The sequence below is a fragment of the Globicephala melas genome, chromosome 12, assembly GCF_963455315.2.
Source record: "Globicephala melas chromosome 12, mGloMel1.2, whole genome shotgun sequence".
NCBI classification, from domain to species: Eukaryota; Metazoa; Chordata; class Mammalia; order Artiodactyla; family Delphinidae; genus Globicephala; species Globicephala melas.
This window is the reverse complement of record NC_083325.1, coordinates 64684708-64708505: the sequence shown is the minus strand read 5'-3', so window position 1 is coordinate 64708505 and position 23798 is coordinate 64684708. Positions and strand designations below refer to the sequence as shown.

General features: G+C 35.3%; 1 protein-coding gene across 1 annotated transcript in view; it reads left to right on the top strand.

Moving 5' to 3' along the window:
* The window catches only part of BIRC6 (baculoviral IAP repeat containing 6), a 236889-nt gene that overhangs the window by 82971 nt on the left and 130120 nt on the right, over window positions 1-23798 (top strand). Inside the window, 12 exon segments of the mRNA XM_070046835.1 lie at window positions 7064-7251; window positions 8078-8401; window positions 8640-8739; window positions 11002-11216; window positions 11552-11760; window positions 12107-12453; window positions 15787-16006; window positions 16523-16656; window positions 17390-17527; window positions 18931-19058; window positions 22123-22254; window positions 23054-23269. Of these exon segments, the coding sequence (XP_069902936.1) occupies window positions 7064-7251; window positions 8078-8401; window positions 8640-8739; window positions 11002-11216; window positions 11552-11760; window positions 12107-12453; window positions 15787-16006; window positions 16523-16656; window positions 17390-17527; window positions 18931-19058; window positions 22123-22254; window positions 23054-23269 (2351 nt within the window).

The window sequence follows — 23798 nt, the reverse complement described above, 5'->3', positions numbered from 1 at the left end:
AATGCTGTGGGGTCAAAAGAAATACTTTGTCAGTCTGCAAAATTTATTGGGAATTGCAGAGGATCAGCAATAATGCTTGACAATAATGTTTACTCTGCACTTGGTGAAGTGTGCTCTGTATATCCACTTGGATTAATTGTGGTCTTCAAATTCTCTGTCTTTGATTATTTCATCTTTTTTTTTGTTTGTTTTTGTTTTTAGTTAATAAGATCAGCATGTTAAATTCCTTTCATTATACCTGTGGATTTGTCTATTTTAGTTTCAACAATTTTTATTTTATACATTTTGAAGCTACCATATAAATTTAGAATGGTTGTATCTTTCTTGTGAATTGAATCTTTTATCGTTAGGTATTATCTCTCTCTCTCTAAGACTGATTTTCCTAAATTACTTTGTTTGATATTTCTCTACCAGTTATCAGCTTTCTTTTAGTTACTATTTGTATGGTATATATTTTTCCTGCTTTTTACTTTCAGCTTTTCAGTGTCTCCTTTCATTTTAGTCATGTCTTTTATAAGCAGAATGTAGTTGCTTTTTTCCTCCCCTTCTTTCAATTGGAGTATTTAGTTTATTTACATTTAATATACTTAGTAATATATTTGGATTCAAATCTACCATGTTTTTCATATATTCTATTAGATTTCTCATCTTGCCTGTTAGATGTTTCTTTTTCTCCTTTGTTTCCATTTTATTGCTGATTGTATTTTTATTGAGCTATTTTTCTACTTTTTATTATAATATTTTTAGCAGTCATCCCAGAGAGCATAATATACACATATCCTTGACATCCAGAAATCCAGTTGCTTTTCTTTTTACCATACAGTGCTAATATATTGAACATTATCTATCACCTTTCTAATTTATATGGCAATGTGGCTTTATACCTTAATTTTATATGTATTTTAATTCCATGGTTATTATTATAGTTTTTATATTCAGTATTCATTTGGATTTATTTCATAACTCCATTTTCATTTCTCTGTTTCTTTGCTTTTGAGCTTTTCTGTGGTTTGATTTTTCTTTATGTCTGAAAACTCTGTAAGATCACTTTTTTTGTTCTTGTCTACTGATGATGAATTAACTTAGTTTTCTATAGGAAAATTTCAAATATTTCTTGAAAAATTAGATAAATGACAGCCATTATCCATACATAGTATCTATTTATTTATTTTTTTATTATTTTTTTATTTTTATTTTTTTTTTGGCAGTACGCGGGCCTGTCACTGTTGTGGCCTCTCTCGTTGCGGAGCACAGGCTCCGGACGCGCAGGCTCAGTGGCCATGGCTCACGGACCCAGCCGCTCTGCGGCATGTGGGATCTTCCTGGACCGGGGCACGAACCCGTGTCCCCTGCATCGGCAGGCGGACTCTCAACCACTGCGCCACCAGGGAAGCCCCGCATACATAGTATCTTAAACAATGCAGATGTCCTCTTTAATAACTGATTCCATTTTTATTATAATTATCTAAGTTAACTATGGTTTATTATGATGCACTTTATCATAATCTAATAAATTAGTATAATCAATGTCATAGTATCATCTAATTTTCAGTACTTAATTAAATTTTTCTGAACATCATAATAATAACTTTCTACATTTGGCTTGTTTGGATCAAGATATGTCATCTTCATTCTTTTTTTTTAAATAAATTTATTTTATTTATTTTATTTTTGGCTGCGTTGGGTCTTCATTGCTGTGCACGGGCCTTCTCTAGTTGCGGCAAGCGGGGGCTACTCTTTGTTGTGGTGTGCGGGCTTCTTATTGCGGTGGCTTCTCTTGTTGTGGAGCATGGGCTCTAGGCACGCGGGCTTCAGTAGTTGTGGCACGTGGGCTCAGTAGTTGTGGCTCGTGGGGTCTAGAGCGCAGGCTCAGTAGTTGTGGCGCATGGGCTTAGTTGCCCCGCAGCATGTGGGATCTTTCTGGACCAGGGCTTGAACCCATGTCCCCTGCATTGGCAGGTGGATTCTTAACCACTGCGCCACCAGGGAAGCCCCCATCTTCATTCTTGAAGAGTATTTCACATGTTATAGAATTGTAAGCCAGCTATTATTTCTTCTAGTTATTTAAAGGTAATCTTTCATTTTACTTTACACTGTTTTTGTTAGACATCACTTGTCAGTCTTATTATTCCTTTTTTAATGTCATTGTCAGTTTTCAAGGTGTTTTTGAGATTCATACTCTTCCCCCGCCCTCCTTGATTTCTCCCCTTCACCTCCTTTCTCTCTGTTTTCAGCATTTTTCTATGATTTCCTACATGTGGTTTCAGTTGTAATTATCCTGGTTGGGATTCACAGAGCTTCTTGAATGCTTACTTCGTATCTTCCATCAGCTTTAGAAAGATCTCAGCCATTAACTGTTGAAACACTGCTTCTGCCCTGTTTTTTTATCTTCTTTCTTTTTGCATCTCCAATTTCATGTATGTTACACTTCATCACTATAACTGACATAATTTCAACTTTTAAATCTCTTCTTTTACTATGGGTATTTTCTTCTAATTCATCTTAGTTTACTCTTTCTCTCTTCTGATGTGTAATCATTTGTGGGGGAAAAGCTATCTTTCCTTCACTCTACTGCAATGTCACCTCTCTTCAGAATTATGTGTTTGCTATCTGTGTGGGTCATTTCTGTTCCTTTGGTCAGTTTATCTAGCCTTATGCCAGTACCTCATTGTCTTAATTACTGTAACTTTATGTTAAGTCTTAAGATCTGCTAGTACAAATCTACCAACTTTTTTTCTTTTTTGGTAGATTTAGAAAATTTATATATGAAGTTTTCATAGTGTTGTGCAGTCATTACCACTAATTCCAGAGCGTTTTAATTACTCCAGAAAGAAACCCTGTAACCATTAACAGTCACTCCCAATTCCCCTCTCCCCCATCTTCTAGCAATCACTAATCTGTTTTGAGTCTATGGATTTGCCTACCCTGGACATTTCCCATAAATGTGGAATCATATAGTATATGACCTTTTTGTCTGGGTTCTTCCACTTGGTTTAATATTATCAAGGTTTGTCCATTTAGCATGTCTAAGTACATCATTTTTGTAGCTGAATAATATTCCATTTTATATTTACCACTTAAAAATTTTTTTGGATGTACCACATTTCGTTTATCTACTCAGCAGTTAATGGACATTTGGGTTGTTTCCTCTTTTTGGCTATTAAGAAAAATACTGCTGTGAACAATTTTGTGTTAAGTGTTCATTGTGATGTATGTTTTCAGTTCTCTTGAGTGTATACCTAGGAGTGTAATCCACCAACATTCTTTTTCTTAAAGGTGCTCTTTCATAAAGATTCTGGGTCTTTTGTATTTCCATTTTTTCCAGCTTTATTGAAATATAAATGACATATAACAGTGAGCAAGTTTAAGGTGTACAGTGTGTTGTTTTGAAAAATTTATATATTGTAAAATGATTACCTCCATAGCATTAGCTAATACCTTCATCGCGTCACAGAATTACTATTTCTTTTTTGTGGTGAGAACATTTAAGATTTACTCTCTTTGTAACTTTCAAGTATGTAATGCAGTATTATGATCTATAATCAATGTGCTGTACATTAGATCTCAGTAATTCCATTTAAATTTTAGAATTGGATTGATAATTTATACTCAAAAAACTTATTGTATTTTAATATGGGGTTTGAATATAAGTCAGTTTGGGAGGATTGACATCTTAACATTAAGACTTGCAGTCCATTAACATGGTAATATTCTTTAGTATATATTTATGCTAAATTAGGTATTCCATTTATCTTGGTGATGTCTTATAGTTCTTGGTGCACTAGAAGTTTTGCACATCCTTTTTAGATTTGTACCTAGCTATTTGATTTTTTATGCTATTATAAGTGCTATTTTTCTTAATTTTATTTCCAGGTTTTTCTTGCTGGTCTATAGAAGTATAATTGATCTGTGTATATTAATCTCATACCTGGTGACACTGCTATATTAACTTATTAATTCTTGTAGATTGTATATTCTTAGGGATTTTTTTTTTAGGGAGTTTAAATATACACAATTATATCATCTGTTAATAAAGAGATTTTTACTTTGTTGTTTTTCTAGTTGTTATATCTTTTATTTCTTTTTCTTGCTCTATCATGCTTCCTAGGACTTCCTGCATTTATACTGATTAGGAATGGTGATGGTAGTCATCTTTTTCTTGTTCTCACCTCTTTTTTTTTATATCTAGTTTTAGAGGCTCTTAGTATAAAAATAGAAAATGATATTGAAAACTCAGACTGTGCAAAAGATTTAAAAATTAGTTTTATAGTAGCAGGATGACTTATTTTTCTTGGGTTGTTTATGTCTCTTATGTGTTTCTTGTGACTTAGCTCATTTTCCTTTAAATATTATTTGGGCATTAGATTTTTAAAATCAGTAAAGGGCTAAAATACACATGGTTAATATTGAAAAACCACTTAAATTACCCCAAAGTACAAGTACAACATAAATGCCTTAGTAAGTCTAATAATTTTCCCTCTAGAGTTGGAATGAACTGCTGTTGCTTTGGTGGAACACTTGATGGAGCAAGTGGATTTCATTTTGCAGCACACAACTTATATGAGTTATGATTGCTCTTTCTTTGCCCAAGCTTACATAGTTGAATTTGTGCAAGTTAAATGAGGTGTATGATGGCTACACTGTAATGATCATGTTTTTTTTTTCAGTTGAGTTTTAATTGTTAAGAGGCTATGCACAGTTTTGTTGTTATTTCAATCTTGTGATTATAGCTTAGTTTTTAAAAATAGTTTATTTGAATTCTGGCATAATATAGTCATTGTTAGATGTTAAGATAGGCTGTCAGATTACCTTTTTTCTCCCCTTTTCAGGTATTTATGAGCAGATTACTTCCCTCAATTTTATTTTATTTATTTTTATTTTTATTGGAGTATAGTTGATTTAAAATGTTGTGTTAGTTTCTGCCATATAGTCCCCTCAATTTTAGATACATTATCTGTAAAATGGGATAATATATTACCTACTCATGTGCCATTGCAAAGATTAAATGAGTTGATGTAAGTTCCATGCTTAGCACTATGCCTCATGTTAGGTTTGATTTCACACAGCCCTTGGTTCTAACCCTAGTTCTACCTTTAGGTAACTCTACAGGGTAACTTCTCTGAGCCATTCTTTACTTAATCAACTAAAGACCAGAATCATAGTACCTGCCCTTCAGGGTTCATTTGTTGAATGTAGTAATTAACTAAAACAGTGTAAGGTAGTAGGTAATACATACTAAACATTTGTTATTATTGTAGCAGTTATCTTTCCTTAATATAAGTAAGTCTTTCTCTTACTTCACTTAGTATAATAATCTCCAGGTCCATCCATGTTGCTGCATATGGCATTATTTCATTCTTTTTCATGGATGAGTAGTATTCCATTGTATATATGTACCACATCTTCTTTATCCATTCGTCTGTTGATGGACATTTAGGTTGCTTCCATGTCCTGGCTGTTGTAAATAGCGCAGCCATGAACATTGGGGTGCACGTATCTTTTCAAATTAGAGTTTTCTCTGGATGTATGTCCAGGAGTGGGATTGCCGAATTATATGGCAATTCTATTTTTAGTTTTTTAAGGAACCTACATACTGTTTTCCATAGTGGCTGCACCAGTTCACATTGCCACCAACAGTGTAGGAGTAGGAGGGTTCCCTTTTCTCCACACCCTCTCCAGCATTTGTTATTTGTAGACTTTTTAATGATGGCCATTCTGACCAGTGTGAGGTGGTACCTCATTGTAGTTTTGTTTTGCATTTCTCTAATTATTAGTGATGTTGAACATATTTTCTTGTGCCTATTGGCCATCTGTATGTCTTCTTTGGAGAAATGTCTATTTAGGTCTTCTGCCCGTTTTTTGATTGGGTTGTTTGTTTTTTTGTTATTGAATTGTATGAGCTGTTTGTATATTTTGGAAATTAAGCCCTTGTTTATCACATCGTTTGCAAATATTTTCTTACAGGTTGTCTTTTTGTTTTGTTTATGGTTTCCTTTGCTGTGCAAGAGCCTATAAGTTTGATTAGGTCCCATTTGTTTATTTTTGCTTTTATTTCTATTGCCTTGGGAGACATTGGTATGATTTATGTCAGAGAATGTTTTGCCTGTGATCTCTTCTGGGAGTTTTATGGTGTCATGTCTTATATTTAAGTCTTTCAGCCATTTTGAGTTTATTTTTGTGTATGGTGTGAGGGTGTGTTCTAACTTCATTGATTTACATGGGGCTGTCCAGCTTTCCCAGCACCACTTGCTGAAGAGACTGTCTTTTCTCCATTGTATGTTCTTGCCTCCTTTGTCGAAGATTAATCGTGTAAGTTTATGAAATTAAGTTTTTATTTCAGCTTTTTCCAAAATGTTTTACACAGATACTGGTAAATATATCATGGGAAAAAAAGTTCTCTTATGCTGTATATTTGAATAACATTGAAAAGAGGAGTAAAAAAATTTTAACTTCGTGCGATTTCATAGACCTGTAATGGTGGTAATGTTCATGGGTAAGCAGTATGTGCCAGACTTATTTGACTGTGCATCTGACATGCTTCTCCTCTTCTTAGTGTTCTGAGGAGCATATGGTAGGAAACATTGCTTTGCATATTCTTTGTGGGCAAGATTCTCTTTTCCAGGCTATGCTTTAAATGAGGAAATAGGTGTTGTCAGTCTTGTTAAATGATGTTCTTGTAATTGAAAGTTGTTTGAGCTTTTTAGGGGAGGGAGAAGAAGGTGGTGTTGCTGTAAGAAACTTAGTAAAGGAAACTCAGCCTGTTTCTTATGCTCAAATTGCGTAAGAGTTTAGCCATGTTAAATGAAATTTCTTCCATGCTGACAACATTTTTAAACTCAAAAGCCTACTAATTTTTCTTTGATCAAAAGTCATTCCTGGATCCCTTATACTTGAATACTATTATTATTGATATACTTTTACCATTAAGATTTCCTCTAAAGAGTCTTGTTTTTTAAAGGAAAATTAACTGTAGTTTTAGTGTGAAAGTAGTATATACTTTGTATATGTTTCTCTGTGAACCTTTTCTTCATCCTGTTTCTTTTCCCCCCTTGTCTTATGCCAGTGAGTTCCTTCGGGGTTACTCCTGCAGTAGGTGGACTATCATCTGGGACAGTTGGGGAAGCTTCGACAGCCCTGAGTTCAGCAGCCCAGGTAGCTTTGCAGTCTCTCTCTCATGCAATGGCTTCAGCCGAGCAACAGCTGCAGGTGCTGCAAGAGAAACAGCAGCAGCTTTTGAAGCTTCAGCAACAGGTTGGAGACTATTTGGCTCTTTGTTCATGCTGTCTCTAAACTTCAAAAGCTGAAAAAATACTGTAAAAATGACCATTATTTTTGTAAAGGTTGACCGATCTGAGCTAATCATTTTCTACAAAAATTGAGGTAACATCTTTGTGATATACTTAAATTTTTAAAACTTATATAAATGCATTTTCTTTGATACATATCTGGGGGAATATAATTGGTATTTTCTTTGCAGTCTTTAAGTAAGTTCCATCCTTTACTCTGTTTATAAACACTCTTGGTCAAACATAAGAGTTAAAAGTTACTATTTTAATGGATTGAAAAACCTAAAACAACATTTTAAAGACCAATTAACTTAACGTGAATTAAAATTTACTAATAATAGCAGATGTTTTGGAAACTTCATACAATTCCAGGTGACAGATTGTATCAGGTTAGGCAGCATGAGAATCCATTTCCTGTTAATATTTTGTTTTGAGGAGAACTTTCTTTCCTTATTTACATTTAATTGTTCTGGTTCCTTTCCGCCTTTGCTTTGAGAAATACCTATTTCCCAAATACTCAGGAAAGTTTATATCAAATATGTAAGGAATTGTGTGTGTGTGTGTGTGTGTGTGTGTATTATACACACACACACACACACACACACTCTCACACACACACATATATAGCATAGAAGTACTCCATGTTGAGTCCATTTTTTACTTAATTTCCTTTTTATTGAACTAGGTTACAGTTAATCATGTTTATTTTCACAATATATACCCACGTAGTATTCCCCACAATTTAGATAGGCAGGATTAGTCTATATTTGTTGCTTTTACTTCTTTTACAGAAAGCGAAGCTGGAAGCCAAGTTACATCAGACAACAGCTGCAGCAGCTGCAGCAGCATCCGCAGCATCAGCAGTAGGTCCTGTTCACAACTCTGTGCCTTCCAACCCAGTGGCAGCCCCTGGATTCTTCATTCATCCATCTGATGTTATTCCACCCACTCCAAAAACAACACCACTTTTTATGACTCCACCACTCACCCCACCCAATGAAGCAGTTTCCGTTGTGATTAATGCCGAACTTGCACAGCTTTTCCCAGGCTCAGTTATTGATCCCCCAGCAGTCAATCTTGCTGCACATAACAAAAATTCCAACAAGTCCAGAATGGTAAATTACTATATTTTAAATAGGTGTTCGCTTAGACATTTAAAAGTATTTTGATGTATACGCTAACTTTAGAAAGCAAAGTTTTATTATGTTAACTTGTTATATCAAATTAGATTATTTTATTTAATGTTACAGAATATACATCTGGAAATGGGACTTGTTAACTTTATATTATGGTTATTAGTTTTTATAGAGCAAGAGTGATACCAATATAGAGTTATACTTTTTTCTTTTCTAGAATCCACTTGGCTCTGGTCTAGCCCTTGCAATTTCTCATGCTTCACATTTTCTTCAGCCTCCCCCTCACCAGTCCATTATTATAGAACGGATGCATTCAGGTAATCTTTGATTTGCTTAAAATATTTTTTTTGCCTTGTCTGCTGGCCCTTTGAAGACTTAATATTTTGTAGTTTGATTTTCCTGTGCAAATAAATCACATCTGCTCTTGGGAAAGTGCTTTTTACCAAGAATAAGCATTATATAAGGCTCAAGCTGTGTGCTTACCAAGTTGAATGGAAGAGTGCTGCTGAGTGGTTTCATTAATTGTATCCAAACAGTGGATTTCTTCTGTATAAGAATCTCACCTGGGGCTTCCCTGCTGGTGCAGTGGTTGAGAATCTGCCTGCCAATGCAGGAGACACGGGTTCAAGCCCTGGTCTGGGAAGATCCCACATGCCATGGAGCAGCTAAGCCCGTGAACCGCAACTACTGAGCCTGCGCTCTAGAGCCCACGAGCCACAGCTGTTGAAGCCCGCGTGCCTAGAGCCCATGCTCTGCAACAAGAGAAGCCACTGCAATGAGAAGCCTGTGCACCGCAACAAAGAGTAGCCCCTGCTCACCGCAGCTAGAGAAAAGCCCACACGCAGCAGCGAAGACCTAATGCAGTCAAAAATTAATTAATTAATTAAAAAAAAAAGAATCTCGTCTGTTGAACTATGGTTGACATAAATATCTGTCTTTATTGTAGCTGATCAGTTACCATTACACTAAAAATTATGCTTAAAGAAGTATTCATTAAGACTAGCATTCTAATGTTGGAACCATTTTTTGAGAATAGCTGACAAAATTACTGCTAAGTAAAATAACTGAGTAGGATTAGTAACATTTCATGGTCTCTGGATAGTTCAAATTTTACTTAGGCTTGTACCATGCTTATATGCTACAGACCTGTGATCAGGATAGTTGCTTTTAATTAGAGCATGTTTACTAATACACTGTAGGCAATATTTGCCTTATTATCCTACCAAATGTTATTTCTGGGCTTGAACAGCAGCAGAATTTAATGAAGTCCTTAGGTATATTTTATAGGAGGAATTAACATGAATATAGTGCATACTGTATCACTTTTCATCATATGAAGAGTTGAACCATATTTGCTTTATTGCAGTGGGTTGTTTCCTCTTTGGAAGAGAGAGTTTTAAAAATTAAAGTGTTACATGCTGTTTTCTGCCCAACTAATCATTCATTGGTAACAGTAATTAGTGTTCATGGCATATAGACTGAAATTCGTTGTTGTCCAGTCTTTATGAAATGTCAGCAGTTGTTTACACTATGATTTGGTTTTCTATCTGTGGACTCGACTGTGGCACGGAAGCCCCCTAAAGGGGGGAGAATTATGTGTTTTGTTCAGTAGTCTTTCTGTTTAGGAAAATACTGCCTTGTTTTCCTTAAAATGGCTCTATGGAGATGGCACTAGTCCTACAAGTTAAATTTAGTTGGGTTCCTTCACTGTAAAATGTAACTGGTAAGGTTACTATCTGCCCCTAACACAATAAAGAAGAAAAATAAGTAGGATTTTATTAATGCCTGCTGTTTCACTAATTGAGCTTATTCCTGAAATGTGTGTGAGTTGAGAGATGCAAATCTGCTCCTCTGTTTCTCTCAGATCATTCTTTTGTTAATATATGAGCTTACACATAAAAGACATACTGTCTCTTTAGCGTAGCCCTGAAGAGTAAGCCTTCTGCTTCATTTGGTACTGAGCTGGAGAGACAGTGATGTGTCAGTATGGGAGGGAAGCATTGTTTGTAAGTAAGTTTTATCTGTCTCCATTGGAGGACCTTCCTCAGAGATTTTTTAGTGTGGTAGTAATGACTACATGTGATTTCAGCCTTACGCTTGTCCTTTACATCTTAACCCCAATGTAAGATGCAACTCCAAAAGATGTTAAATAAGGCTTAAGAAAACCAAAATCAAATAATAAAATTTGGTATCAGTAATAAATACATTTAGTTGTAAAATTAAAAGACCAAATGACTGAAAGAAAAACCGATAGGTACTTCATTGAATTAATCTATATTTTTGCTGATTTACCTTTTTTTGCTCTAAAGTTTTAAAATAAGCTTGTATGTACAGTTGATTGCCTTCATAGTAACAAACTTATTCTTGTATATTTTTTACTTAAATCTTGGGGTTCAAACTAATATAAATTGAGGTTTTAGACAGTTTTTGAATGAGAATTATTAACATTTCTTCTTGTTTGTAGTTTAGTGAGTTGATTTCATATTTTAAGGTGAATGTTCCAGATTGTTTCAGAGTGTGTCTTTTGGTTAATTGATACATGGTATTTTGTGTCAGCTGTTGCTCTCTATCTCTCATAGGAGCAAGGAGATTTGTGACCTTGGATTTTGGTAGACCAATACTGTTGACAGACGTATTGATTCCCACTTGTGGAGACTTGGCCTCCTTGTCAATTGACATTTGGACATTAGGAGAAGAGGTTGATGGGAGGCGATTGGTAGTGGCAACAGATATAAGCACCCATTCACTAATTCTTCATGATTTGATACCACCTCCAGTGTGTAGATTCATGAAGGTAAAGAACTTCAAGAAAATGAATTGATATGCCTTCCATGTTTCTGATAAGTTATGGAAAATATTCAGACATATAATTTAAAAGTATCCTTATAGCACAGGGAACCATATTCAATATCCTGTGGTAAACCATAATGGAAAAATTATGTATAACTGAATCACTTTGCTGTACAGCAGAAATTAACACAACATTGTAATTCAACTATACTTCAATTAAAAAATAAAAACAAAAGTATCTTTTTATAATTTATAATATAATTATCTTTTAAAATACATGACTCAGATTTTTATCGTGGTAGATGGGTGGTTATGTATATTTATAAGTTTTCATTTCAGATCACTGTCATTGGACGCTATGGAAGTACAAATGCCAGAGCTAAAATCCCATTAGGATTTTACTATGGTCATACCTATATCTTGCCTTGGGAGAGTGAACTGAAATTAATGCATGATCCTCTGAGGGGAGAGGGAGAATCTGCAAACCAACCAGAAATTGACCAGCATTTAACAATGATGGTTGCTCTACAGGAGGATATACAGTGCAGGTTAGTAGAAGATTGCAGTATATTTTAGTCTTATTGAAACCCTATATTTTCTGTAATGTCTCCCACATACTTGTCAAGAAATGACTTTTCATAAGTGTATAGAAAAGAGAAAAAGGCAGTAGGACACTAGCATGTTACAATAATGTTTAATGCATTAATATATTGTGATTAAATAATTGGTTCTGTTTTTTTTAGTACTTACCAATTGATGAATTGACATTGATTAATTCTTTTTAATGGTTGTGTGTTAACTTGCTTTAGAGATTTAATTTTAGTGTGTATTCGTACATGTATGTCAAAGAGAACATTGCAGGAATTATTTTGTTCGTTTATTTTTTACTTACAGGTATAACTTGGCTTGTCATCGACTAGAAACTCTTTTGCAAAGTATTGATCTTCCTCCTCTCAACAGTGCTAACAATGCACAGTACTTTTTGAGAAAGCCGGACAAGGCCGTCGAGGAGGACAGCAGGGTCTTTTCTGCCTATCAGGACTGTATTCAGCTACAGCTTCAACTAAATTTGGCTCATAATGCAGTGCAGAGGCTCAGAGTAGCTCTTGGAGCAAGTAGGAGGATGTTGAATGAAACTTCAGACCCAAAAGATTTAATTCAGACGTCTTCCACAGAGCAGTTACGTACTATCATCAGATATTTATTGGACACTTTGCTCAGCCTTCTTCACTCTTCCAATGGTTTGTATTTGACTTAAGTATTTAAAAAGGCCGGAAATATATTTGATGTGATTTTGTTGCATGTTTTGTTGTATTCATATTTCCTGGGTTCTGTTTATTTTGGTATCCTTTCTGATGTTTTTATGTAATGTGTTTTTAGGTTAATTCATTTTTTCCCCTTATTTTTGTTTTTCTTAAATAGATTATTTTTTAAATTTTTTGAATTTTACTTTATTTTTATTATACAGCAGGTTCTTATTAGTCATCCATTTTATACACATCAGTGTATACATGTCAATCCCAATCTCCCAATTCATCCCACCCCCCCAGCCGCTTTCCCCACTTGGTGTCCATACATTTGTTCTCTACATCTGTGTCTCTATTTCTCCCCTGCAAACCGGTTCATCTGTACGATTTTTCTAGGTTCCACATATATGCGTTAATATACGATATTTGTTTTTCTCTTTCTGACTTACTTCACTCTGTATGACAGTCTCTAGATCCATCCATGTCTCTACAAATGACCCAATTTCGTTCCTTTTTATGGCTGAGGAATATTCCATTGTATATACGTACCACATCTTCTTTATCCATTCGTCTGTCGATGGGCATTTAGGTTGCTTCCATGACCGGGCTATTGTAAATAGTGCTGCAGTGAACATTGGGGTGCATGTGTCTTTTTGAATTATGGTTTTCTCTGGGTATATGCCCAGTAGTGGGATTGCTGGATCATATGGTAATTCTATTTTTAGTTTTTTAAGGAACCTCCATACTGTTCTCCATAGTGGCTCTATCAATTTACATTCCCACCAACAGTGCAAGAGGGTTCCCTTTTCTCCACACCCTCTCCAGCATTTGTTGTTTGTAGATTTTCTGATGATGCCCATTCTAACTGGTGTGAGGTGATACCTCATTGTAGTTTTGATTTGCATTTCTCTAATAATTAGTGATGTTGAGCAGCTTTTCATGTGCTTCTTGGCCATCTCTATGTCTTCTTTGGAGAAATGTCTATTTAGGTCTTCTGCCCTTTTTTTTGTTTTTTGTTTTTTTTTGCCATACGCGGGCCTCTCACTGTTGTGGCCTCCCCCGTTGCAGAGCACAGGCTCCGGACGCACAGGCTCAGCGGCCATGTCTCACGGGCCCAGCCGCTCCATGGCATGTGGGATCTTCCCGGACCGGGGCATGAACCCGCGTCCCCTGCATCGGCAGGCGGACTCTGAACCACTGCGCCACCAGGGAAGCCCTGCAGATTTCTTTTGATTTCCATTTGCATGGAATATCTTTTTCCATCCCCTCACTTTCAGTCTGAATGTGTCCTTAGGTCTGAAGTGGGTCTCTCGTAGACAGCATATATGTGGGTCTTGTTTTTTGTTTTTGTTTTTTTTTCTTCGGTACATGGGACTCTCACCGCTGCGGCCTCTCCCGCTGCGGAGCACAGGCTCCGGACGCGCACACTCAGCGGCCATGGCTCCCGGGCCCAGCCGCTCCATGGCATGTGGGATCCTCCCGGAGGGTCTTGTTTTTATATCCATTCAGCAAGCCTGTGTCTTTTGGTTGGAACATTTAATCCATTCACGTTTAAGGTAATTATCAATATGTATGTTCCTGTGACCATTTTATTAATTGTTTTGGGTTTGTTTTTTGTAGGTCCTTTTCTTCTCTTGTGTTTCCCATGTAGAGAAGTTCCTTTAGTATTTTTTGTAGAGCTGGTTTTATGGTGCTGAATTTTCTTAGCTTTTGCTTGTCTGTAAAGCTTTTGATTTCTCCATGGGATCTGAATGAGATACTTGCTGGGTAGAGTAATCTTGGTTGTAGGTTCTTCCCTTTCATCACTTCAAGTATATCATGCCACTCCCTTCTGGCTTGTAGAGTTTTTTTTTTTCTGGGTTTTTTTTTTTTTTTTTTTTTTTGCGGTACGCGGGCCTCTCGCTGTTGTGGCCTCTCCCGTTGCGGAGCACAGGCTCTGGACGCGCAGGCTCAGCGGCCATGGCTCACGGGCCCAGCCGCTCCGCGGCATGCGGGATTCTCCCGGACCGGGGCACGAACCCGTGTCCCCTGCATCGGCAGGGGGACTCTCAACCACTGCGCCACCAGGGAAGCCCTGGCTTGTAGAGTTTTTGCTGAGAAATCAGCTGTTAACGTTATGGGAGTTCCCTTGTGTGTTATTTGTCGTTTTTCCCTTGCTGCTTTTAATAATTTTTCTTTGTCTTTAATTTTTGCCAATTTGATTACTGTGTGTCTCGACGTGTTTCTCCTTGGGTTTGTCCTGTATGGGACTCGCTGCGCTTCCTGGACTTGGGTGGCTATTTCCTTTCCCATGTTAGGGAAGTTTTCAATTACAGTCTCTTCAAATATTTTCTCGGGTCCTTTCTCTCTCTTCTTCTTCTGAGACCCCTATAATGCGAAAGTTGTTGTGTTTAATGTTGTCCCAGAGGTCTCTTAGGCTGTCTTCATTTCTTTTCATTCTTTTTTCTTTATTCTGTTCCGCAGCAGTGAATTCCACCATTCTGTCTTCCAGGTCACTTATCCATTCTTCTGCCTTAGTTATTCTGCTGTTGATTCCTTCTAGTGTAGGAATCACTTATTGTATTGTTCATCTCTGTTTGTTTGTTCTTTAATTCTTCTAGGACTTTGTTAAACATTTCTTGCATCCTTTCGATCTTTGCCTCCATTCTTTTTCCGAGGTCCTGGATCATCTTCACTATCATTATTCTGAATTCTTTTTCTGGAAGGTTGCCTATTTTCATTTAGTTGTTTTTCTGGGGTTTTATCTTGTTCCTTCATCTGGGATGTAGCCCTCTGCCTTTTCATCTTGTCTCTGTTTCTGTGAATGTGGTTTTTGTTCCACAGGCTGCAGGATTGTAGTTCTTCTTGCTTCTGCTGTCTGTCCTCTGGTGGAGAGGCTATCTCTTAAATAGATTTTTGATGATTTTTTTCTTGAGTTTCTGCTATTGATGTGTCACATCATTGTGTTACTAGCAAAACAATAAATAATGTTTGAAAGTGCAACAGTGAAAACTGTTAATAAATTGCTAATCTAATACAGAACTGTCATTTTCTAACCAGGAGCTATTTTTGATTATTATATATGATGTAATGTGCACACACGCACACACAGCCACCTGATACACTGAACTCCACAAAAAAAGAAATATAATTGATATAATTGCTAATTCTTCTTTTCTCCAAGTATTTGACAGTTAAAATTCTACATATAAGGAGTAAATAAATGAATAGGAAAATAAATAGACCAAAAATATGCTGGTAAAGAGGAAAGCCTATCTAGGGATGCTGATGTTGATACTATAGCATGCTCTTAACTAGGAAATTTTACTGTTTTCTTTCTTGTAATAGGACACTCTGTTCCTGCAGTTTTGCAGAGTACATTCCATGCCCAGGCCTGTGAAGAGCTTTTTAAACACCTGTGCATCAGTGGAACCCCAAAGATACGGTTACATACTGGTCTTCTACTGGTTCAACTCTGTGGTGGTGAAAGATGGTGGGGCCAGTTTCTTTCTAATGTTCTTCAGGAACTGTACAATTCAGAGCAACTTCTCATCTTCCCACAGGATAGGTAGGTCAGAAAATATTGGAGTAGTTTGTTATTAGTGACTTATGCTTCCCGCAGTGTTCAGATTTGGAAATCTTGTGTATGTGGATACCGAGTGTGGAGAAATGAACTAAAGCCTGTCTTTTCACAGTTTGAGGAATGCCCAGTGAAGGGCATTTTGAAGAAGATTCTACATGATGTAACTGGACTATATTCTTTAGTTTCCTAACTGAATCTGTGGAGTTTATAGATCTGTGTTTACAAATATTTCCTATCAGATCATATTATTTTATGTATCAAATTTATATTTTTGAGTCTATTATACAGTTCTCTCTAGTTGATTTCTTAGATAAAATTAGAAAATATAAGCAGTAGCTGAAAAAGAGCTAATTTTAACATTATACTTCCAGATATAAATCTTACTAATAACCAAATATTCTATCATTACTCTCTTAGATTACAAAGTGAATTATTTTTAAGATGAACACTTAAAGTGATTCATATTGGCTATTTTATTTGTATCTTTTTTTTTTTTTTTAGGGTCTTCATGTTACTTTCCTGCATTGGTCAGAGATCACTTAGTAATAGTGGAGTATTAGAAAGCTTACTTAATCTGTTGGATAATTTACTGTCACCTCTTCAGCCGCAGTTACCCATGCATAGGAGGACAGAAGGTATTATTTAAATTAGTGATCTTTAGTAAAAACGTAAGATTCCTGTAAATACGGCTTTTATAAAATGACTAGTCTGAAATACTTATTTTACTATTCATTTTGCTGCACACTAATATTTTTATGATGTAGACTTTTTAGAATGATCAGCCTTCGTGTGATTGACTGCCACATGGTTACTGCTTTTTAAAAATGTTACCTTTTCTTTATGTGAGTTTTGAACTTGGGAATTATTGTGGGTATGTTGTTTTTATACTATCATAGATAAAATCAAACTCTTGTGTTTAAGCTTTAAGGCAGCATTGCTGTTCTCATCATGGATAATGAGCTTCATTTGAGCAAGAAAATTGTTATTGGAATAAAAACTTTAGAGCATAGTTTAAAACTGTATGAATTATAACTTGAGAGACTTTAAATTTCAGTCACCTGTAAGTTGAGGAATAGCTTCTTATACCTTGTTTTCTAGTTTATAAGTTATTACCTGTTAGATTCAAGCTACACTTATGAATCTATTTTTGTACCAAGAAGCATTTGTCAAGTCTTCCATTTGATTTGATGTGTTACTTCATTTTTGGCCATAGGTTTCAGTTTTGAGGCTTACTATAAATATTAGTGTTCATAATTGTATGGTGTGTTTTGGATTTATAAAATGTCTTAATTTTATAATTATTTTATCAGATTTCATTAGGATTCTTAGAGTCACCTGATTATTTTTTCTCCTCACATTTCTATTCAGGAGTACTAGATATTCCCATGATCAGTTGGGTTGTTATGCTGGTGTCCAGGTTGCTGGATTATGTGGCAACTGTAGAAGATGAAGCAGCAGCTGCAAAGAAACCTTTGAATGGTAAAGACAGGGAGAGGTTTATGACAGGTATCAGAAGTTTATAATAATCTGTTGGTGGGGATTTTGAGTGACTACCCAGTTTTTCCAGAACTGGTATTGGCCTGGAGATTCCAGCTGTATGTAATTTATGTAAAATATTAATTAACTTTACCAGGAATAACATACATATAGGTGAAGTTTATAAAAAGGAAATCTGTGGAGAGTTATTGTATTTAGTTTAGTATATCATTCCATTTACTATTATAAAATATTTCTACTAATTAACTACAAATGACTTTTATGCTTAGATATAGAAATTCTCAGATTTTTGCGAGTTGTAATCTTTCTCCATAAGCTTAAAGCACAGAAAATTTTTTAAATGAAAGACAAAGTGCAAGACAAATTTTCTTCTCCTCTTCCAAGTTAACAAGACTTTATGAAGTAGCTACATCTAATATGTAAATACAGATAGTAAGTGCCTTAAAACTTAGAATTTTATACATTATTAGGATTATAATATTAAAAAAAGATCACTTGAGATGTTTTATAGGTATAAGATGTTACAGAAAATCCTGAATGAACTTTTTGGCCAGCCCAATGAATCAGTTGTTTATGGTACACATTATGTTTGAGAATAGGGTGGGGAATTCTTTTCATGTACAGGGAATATTTTTAACAAATGCTATATGTCTCAGTTATAGGATGTAGAATTAAGACACAAATACAACTACCTGTAAAGTTGGAATGTAACAGATGGTATGGGAGGAGTTAGTTTTTATTTACAGTATTCATGTATTATGGAAATACGTTAGTAGAAGACATTTTTTTAGGGCTTGAAGAATTTGAATTGACTTGACAAAGGGATAATAGAAAACAGAAAAAGATGTCATTAGGTTAAGCAGACATGAAAAAATCATTGAGGATGGTTAAAGTATGGGATTAAGCCTGAACTGAGCAAAGTGACAAGGAATAATCTGGACACATTCCAAAATGAGAATAAGTAGAGCTACACAGCATGTTTTTTAAACTATCCAACTTTATTTTTGCAGTCATTAAATCAGATTATTGAGTATCCCTTTTTTTGGGTCCCTGTACAAAAAGCATGTGAGTTCGAAATAGGCAATAGTGAGCATTTTGTTGTTGTTACAGTTGAGCGACATTATCAAAGTTGTGTTGTACAGAGATCAATTTTAAACAGTTGTGGAGAAAGTTGGCTGTTAATGAAAGGATTGGAGGCAGAGAGAACTGTGGTCTTAAAGTCATTTAGGATCTAGGTTAACTTTTCTAAGGTCAGATGTTCTTAGCAATTTCTTTACGATGGTTTCCTTAATTTTTTTAAAAATTGCTTTGTCGTTATTGACACATTTATCATTTTATGTTTTCTGGGTGTGAATAGTACTTTAAAATCACATTTAACAGAATTATTAATACAACTTTTCCTTGCCCTGTAGGTAACCAGTGGAGTTTTATTAATAATAATCTGCACACCCAGAACATAAATAGGTCTTCCAAAGGCAGCAGTAGCCTTGATAGATTATATTCCAGAAAAATAAGAAAGCAGCTAGTTCATCATAAACAGGTAATTTTCAGTATTTTTTTTGTTTGTTTGGTTTGTTTTAATGTTTGAGACATTGCATGAGATAGACCTGCCATCAGACCTTAGGTATGATATTTAATGAACTAGTTAATTTAGGGAAATTATTTGACACTTTTGAGTCTGAGTTCCTTATTTGTAAGATGACAACAATATGTAGTTTACAGATTTTTGGTAATGTCCTTTAAACTGTAGGGACATCCCTGGCGGTCCAGTGGTTAAGACTTCGCCTTCCAGTGCAGGGGGTGTGGGTTTAATCCCTGGGAGCTGAGATCCCACATGCCTCACGGCCAAAAAACCAAAACATAAAAAAACAGAAGCAGTATTGTAACAAATTCAATAAAGACTTTAAAAATGGTACACATCAAAAAACAAAAAACTGTCTACCTCTTCACATGTCTATTACTACCATTCTAAGTGCAGCCGTCATTTGCCTAGTCAGAAGGCCTATCTGCCTTTGTTCTTTCTCAGTCCAATCCATTTTTCATGCTGCCCCTACAGAGTTCTTTTAGATACAAACCTAATCATATCACTCCTTCTCTAAATTATTAGTGGTTTCCAGTTGAACTTTGGATGACGGTCAAACTCCTTAACATAGCTTTAGTATATCTGTCATCTGCCCATCTAACTTTCAGGTTTGAATTTTGGTCTAGCCATACTGAATGTGGGTTCCTGGACCACCTACACCAGTTTTTTCATCCAGGATTTTAGTATGTGCTTATCCCCCATCCCTCCCCTCCTTCCCACCAACTACTGAATTTACTGTTTTGCTTGGATAATCTAACTTATTTTTCACATGTTAGTTTACATTCACTTCCTCAAAGACGTTTTCCCTGGTTTCTCAGTTATTATCCCATAAAATATGTTCCCCATGTACCCTATATTTTTCCTTTCATTATATTTATCATACTTTTTTGTTGGGATTCTTTTATTAACCTGAGTTTATAGCTGATGTCAGATTCTTATGAGCCAGTTCTTTATTTTAAAACGTGTCTTCCTCTTTGTCTTACAGTATATACAGGAATATATACTGTATCTTTGATACCCGGTATAGAGCCTAGTGGGTCATCTAAAAATATTTGTATAATTGATTTAAGATGAAATGAGATTTTATAAGAACGCCTTTAAGATCTGAAAGTTTGTGAAAGCTTTTGGGCTTTTTAAAAAATATGAACTCAGCAATAAATTATTTAGTTTTACTACTGAATTTTTCAACTATGAGCAACTATTGGCCTTTTGCAAGAAAAATGATGTGAAGCTTTTCCCTCAACTCCTTTTTCCATTTGAGACTCCTAATTTTAGGTGGTGCTAATAATCACCTAAAATTTCAAATTCAGCTAAAATTTATCGAGCACTTAATGATTATATTTGCTGTATTTACTTTAGGATATGAAGATGGAAAACAAACCTAGAGAATGATCCAGTGGATTTTTCTTAGCAGTATTTTACTATTTTATGCTTTATTATAAAGGACATTTTTGGGACAGTTAGCAAAACTTAAAAGTGGGGTCTGGGGCTTCCCTGGTGGCGCAGTGGTTGAGAGTCCGCCTGCCGATGCAGGGGACGCGGGTTAGTGCCCCGGTCCGGGAGGATCCCGCGTGCCGCGGAGCGGCTGGGCCCGTGAGCCATGGCCGCTGGGCCTGCGCGTCCGGAGCCTGTGCTCCGCAACGGGAGAGGCCGCAGCAGTGAGAGGCCCGCGTACCGAAAAAAAAAAAGTGGGGTCTGAGGAATAGTTACTTGTTAGTAGTGCATGGATGTTACTTCTTTGATTTTAGTGGTTGTATTATGGTTTGTAGGAGAAGGGTCTTGTTTCTAGGAAATACACATTAAAGTATTCAGGGGTGATTGGTCATCAGGTTGCCAACTTATTCTCAGATAGTTAGGGAAAAAATGTCTTTGTATAGCAATATAAATTGTTGATTAAGATTATGGTTGTTTCAAAATAAAGATTATATTTTTTCTTGATTGCAGTTGTTGTATATGTTAATTGTAGAACTTTTGGAACAATTTTCTGAAAATACTGATTTGTTCTTCTCACATTCACATACCATGTATTGATTATTTAATACACGTGCATGCTGGTTTTAATTTATGATATATTTTTCTTCATATATGGAGATAACAGCCAAATGGATATTTCTTTATAATATAATGTTCTTTTTCTTGCTGATAACAAAAATATGTAGCAACAGTAGAAATTTAGGAAATATTCCTTGAAAAGGTAGATTAAGTTCTTAACTGAATTGTGCATTTATAATTATGGCTATAATGTTCTAGTGACTTTCTGTTTAGAGTAATGTTCTGCATAATGGATATATGGCAAAGTGGTTTTGTCATTCAGCAGATTTTCAAGGTCTTTCTAGGCAGAAATTTTTTTCTCCTTGTTGGTCTATTTGTTCATTTCAACCTACTAGTGGTTGCCAGGGGTACGGATGGGACAGATAGGATAGGAGGGAGGAGGGCGGGCAGCATAAGAGGACAACATGAGAAAACCTTGTGATGGTGATGGTGTACAGTATTAACTGTAGTGGTGGATACCTGAACCAACAAATTGGGTAAAGTGTACCAGAGATCTCTGCATTATTTTTTAACAACTGCATGTGAATTTACAGTTACTGCAGTAAACTTTTTAATTGATAAAAAACATAGACATACCAAAAAATGTTCTACTTTTGAAGATTCCCATAAAAGCCAAGCTAAGAATATTGTACAATAAAAGAATTTTCCCCATGTATTTAAAAATAATTCTTTTCCTCTGTTTAAAAAATACTCCATCAGTCAGTCTCATTAGTGGCTTACATAAAAAAGTATTCCAGTTATTTCCCTTCTCCCATGGGTAAGAAATTAATTACTTCTTAATTACAACAGGGGGAGATCTTTTATTTGGAATTTGGAAGTGATTTTTAAAAAATCAGCAACATAGTTTAAACTAGATTTTTCAGAGAATTACTTATTCTATTAGTTTGATGTATAGATTCTGAGGAGTATAATAATTTACTTTGTTGTTTTTAACACTGTTAACTATAAGATTAACTTTTTTTTTTTTAAGCAACTTAACTTACTAAAAGCAAAACAGAAGGCTTTGGTGGAACAGATGGAAAAAGAAAAAATACAAAGCAACAAAGGATCATCATATAAACTTCTGGTAGAGCAAGCCAAATTAAAGCAGGCGACCTCAAAGGTATGATCTTTACTTTTTAATGTAATTATCTTAGAAAAGTCACTCTCCCTTTTAGTATTTTAAGTTACTTGAATAGTTAAGTATTTTCAGTAATGATCAGGAAACTTTGTTATTCTGCTTATCAACAAAAATCTATTCCTTGTACCTTTTTTGGGAAAGGTAGCTTTTAACTCAAGTAAATATATGATTAATGTGGGCTTAAAGTATTTTTATAGTGTATTTCTTCTAAAGTGAATTGTGTTCCAGTAAATTGAAGATAAAAGGACTCAGGAAATATATGGTTTTCCTAATGTGTCCTTTATATGTAAAATTTTTAAAAATAATGATATATTTTTTTAAATTTGGGGGATAACATTTATATGTAGCAACCAAGTTTACATATTGTGTTTCTTTAAATATGAAATTACAGTTACTCCATCAGAGTTTGAAATGAATTAATACTCTGTACTTAGTATATATAGGTTTCTTTACCATTCACCTTTTATGATTATATTTAGATGTTTTGGTAATATTTATTTAAAATGTTAGATTTGACCTGTTGTAGCCTTTCTATAGAACTTCACCTTTCTGATATTCTGTTATGTATCTGATACCTTATTTTAAAATAGGACATGAGGTATATTGGTCAGTATAGTTTTTAATAGTCTTACTTTTTGAAGCTTATGGTTTGCCTAAAAATTTTGTTCTTTAGAAGTTGTAAGTTTTCTGAGTGAATATTTTCATGTCATAAATAAACTTTTACTGCAAGAATTTTCATTCAATAAACAGTGGTTTAAATATTGTAAATTTCTGTGTACAGCACTTTAAGGATTTAATTCGATTACGTCGGACAGCAGAGTGGTCTCGTTCTAATTTAGACACAGAAGTTACAACAACAAAGGAAAGCCCAGAGATAGAACCACTTCCATTTACCCTGGCTCATGAACGTTGTATTTCAGTAGTCCAGAAACTTGTCCTTTTTCTCCTCTCCATGGATTTTACATGCCATGCAGATCTCTTATTATTTGTTTGTAAGGTAAGTAAACGAATAGACATAATTTATAATTATACAGACTTAGTAAGAAAAAGAAATAAGAAAAAATGCAGTTTTTAATTGATTTTTAAGAGAAATAAAAGTGCTTTCACTGGTTTTCCTTTTATGCAGTTTAGTTTTTTTTTTAATGTGCCTTGAAAGGTTTTAAAAATATTTTGGCACTTATTTCTTAGGAGACCTAATGTGTGTGTGTGTATATATATATATATTATATATATATATTTTGCGGTACACGGGCCTCTCACTGTTGTGGCCTCTCCCGTTGCGGAGCACAGGCTCCGGACGCGCAGGCTCAGTGGCCATGGCTGACAGGCCCAGCCGCTCCGCGGCATGTGGGATCTTCCCGGACCGGGGCATGAACCTGTGTCCCCTGCATCGGCAGACGGACCCCCAACCACTGTGCCACCAGGGAAGCCCCTAATGTATATTTTTAACCTAGTTAAAACTAGATTAATGTAGATTTGAAATGTAAGTAATGTGGGTATGTCTATCTACAGCCTACCTTTTGTCT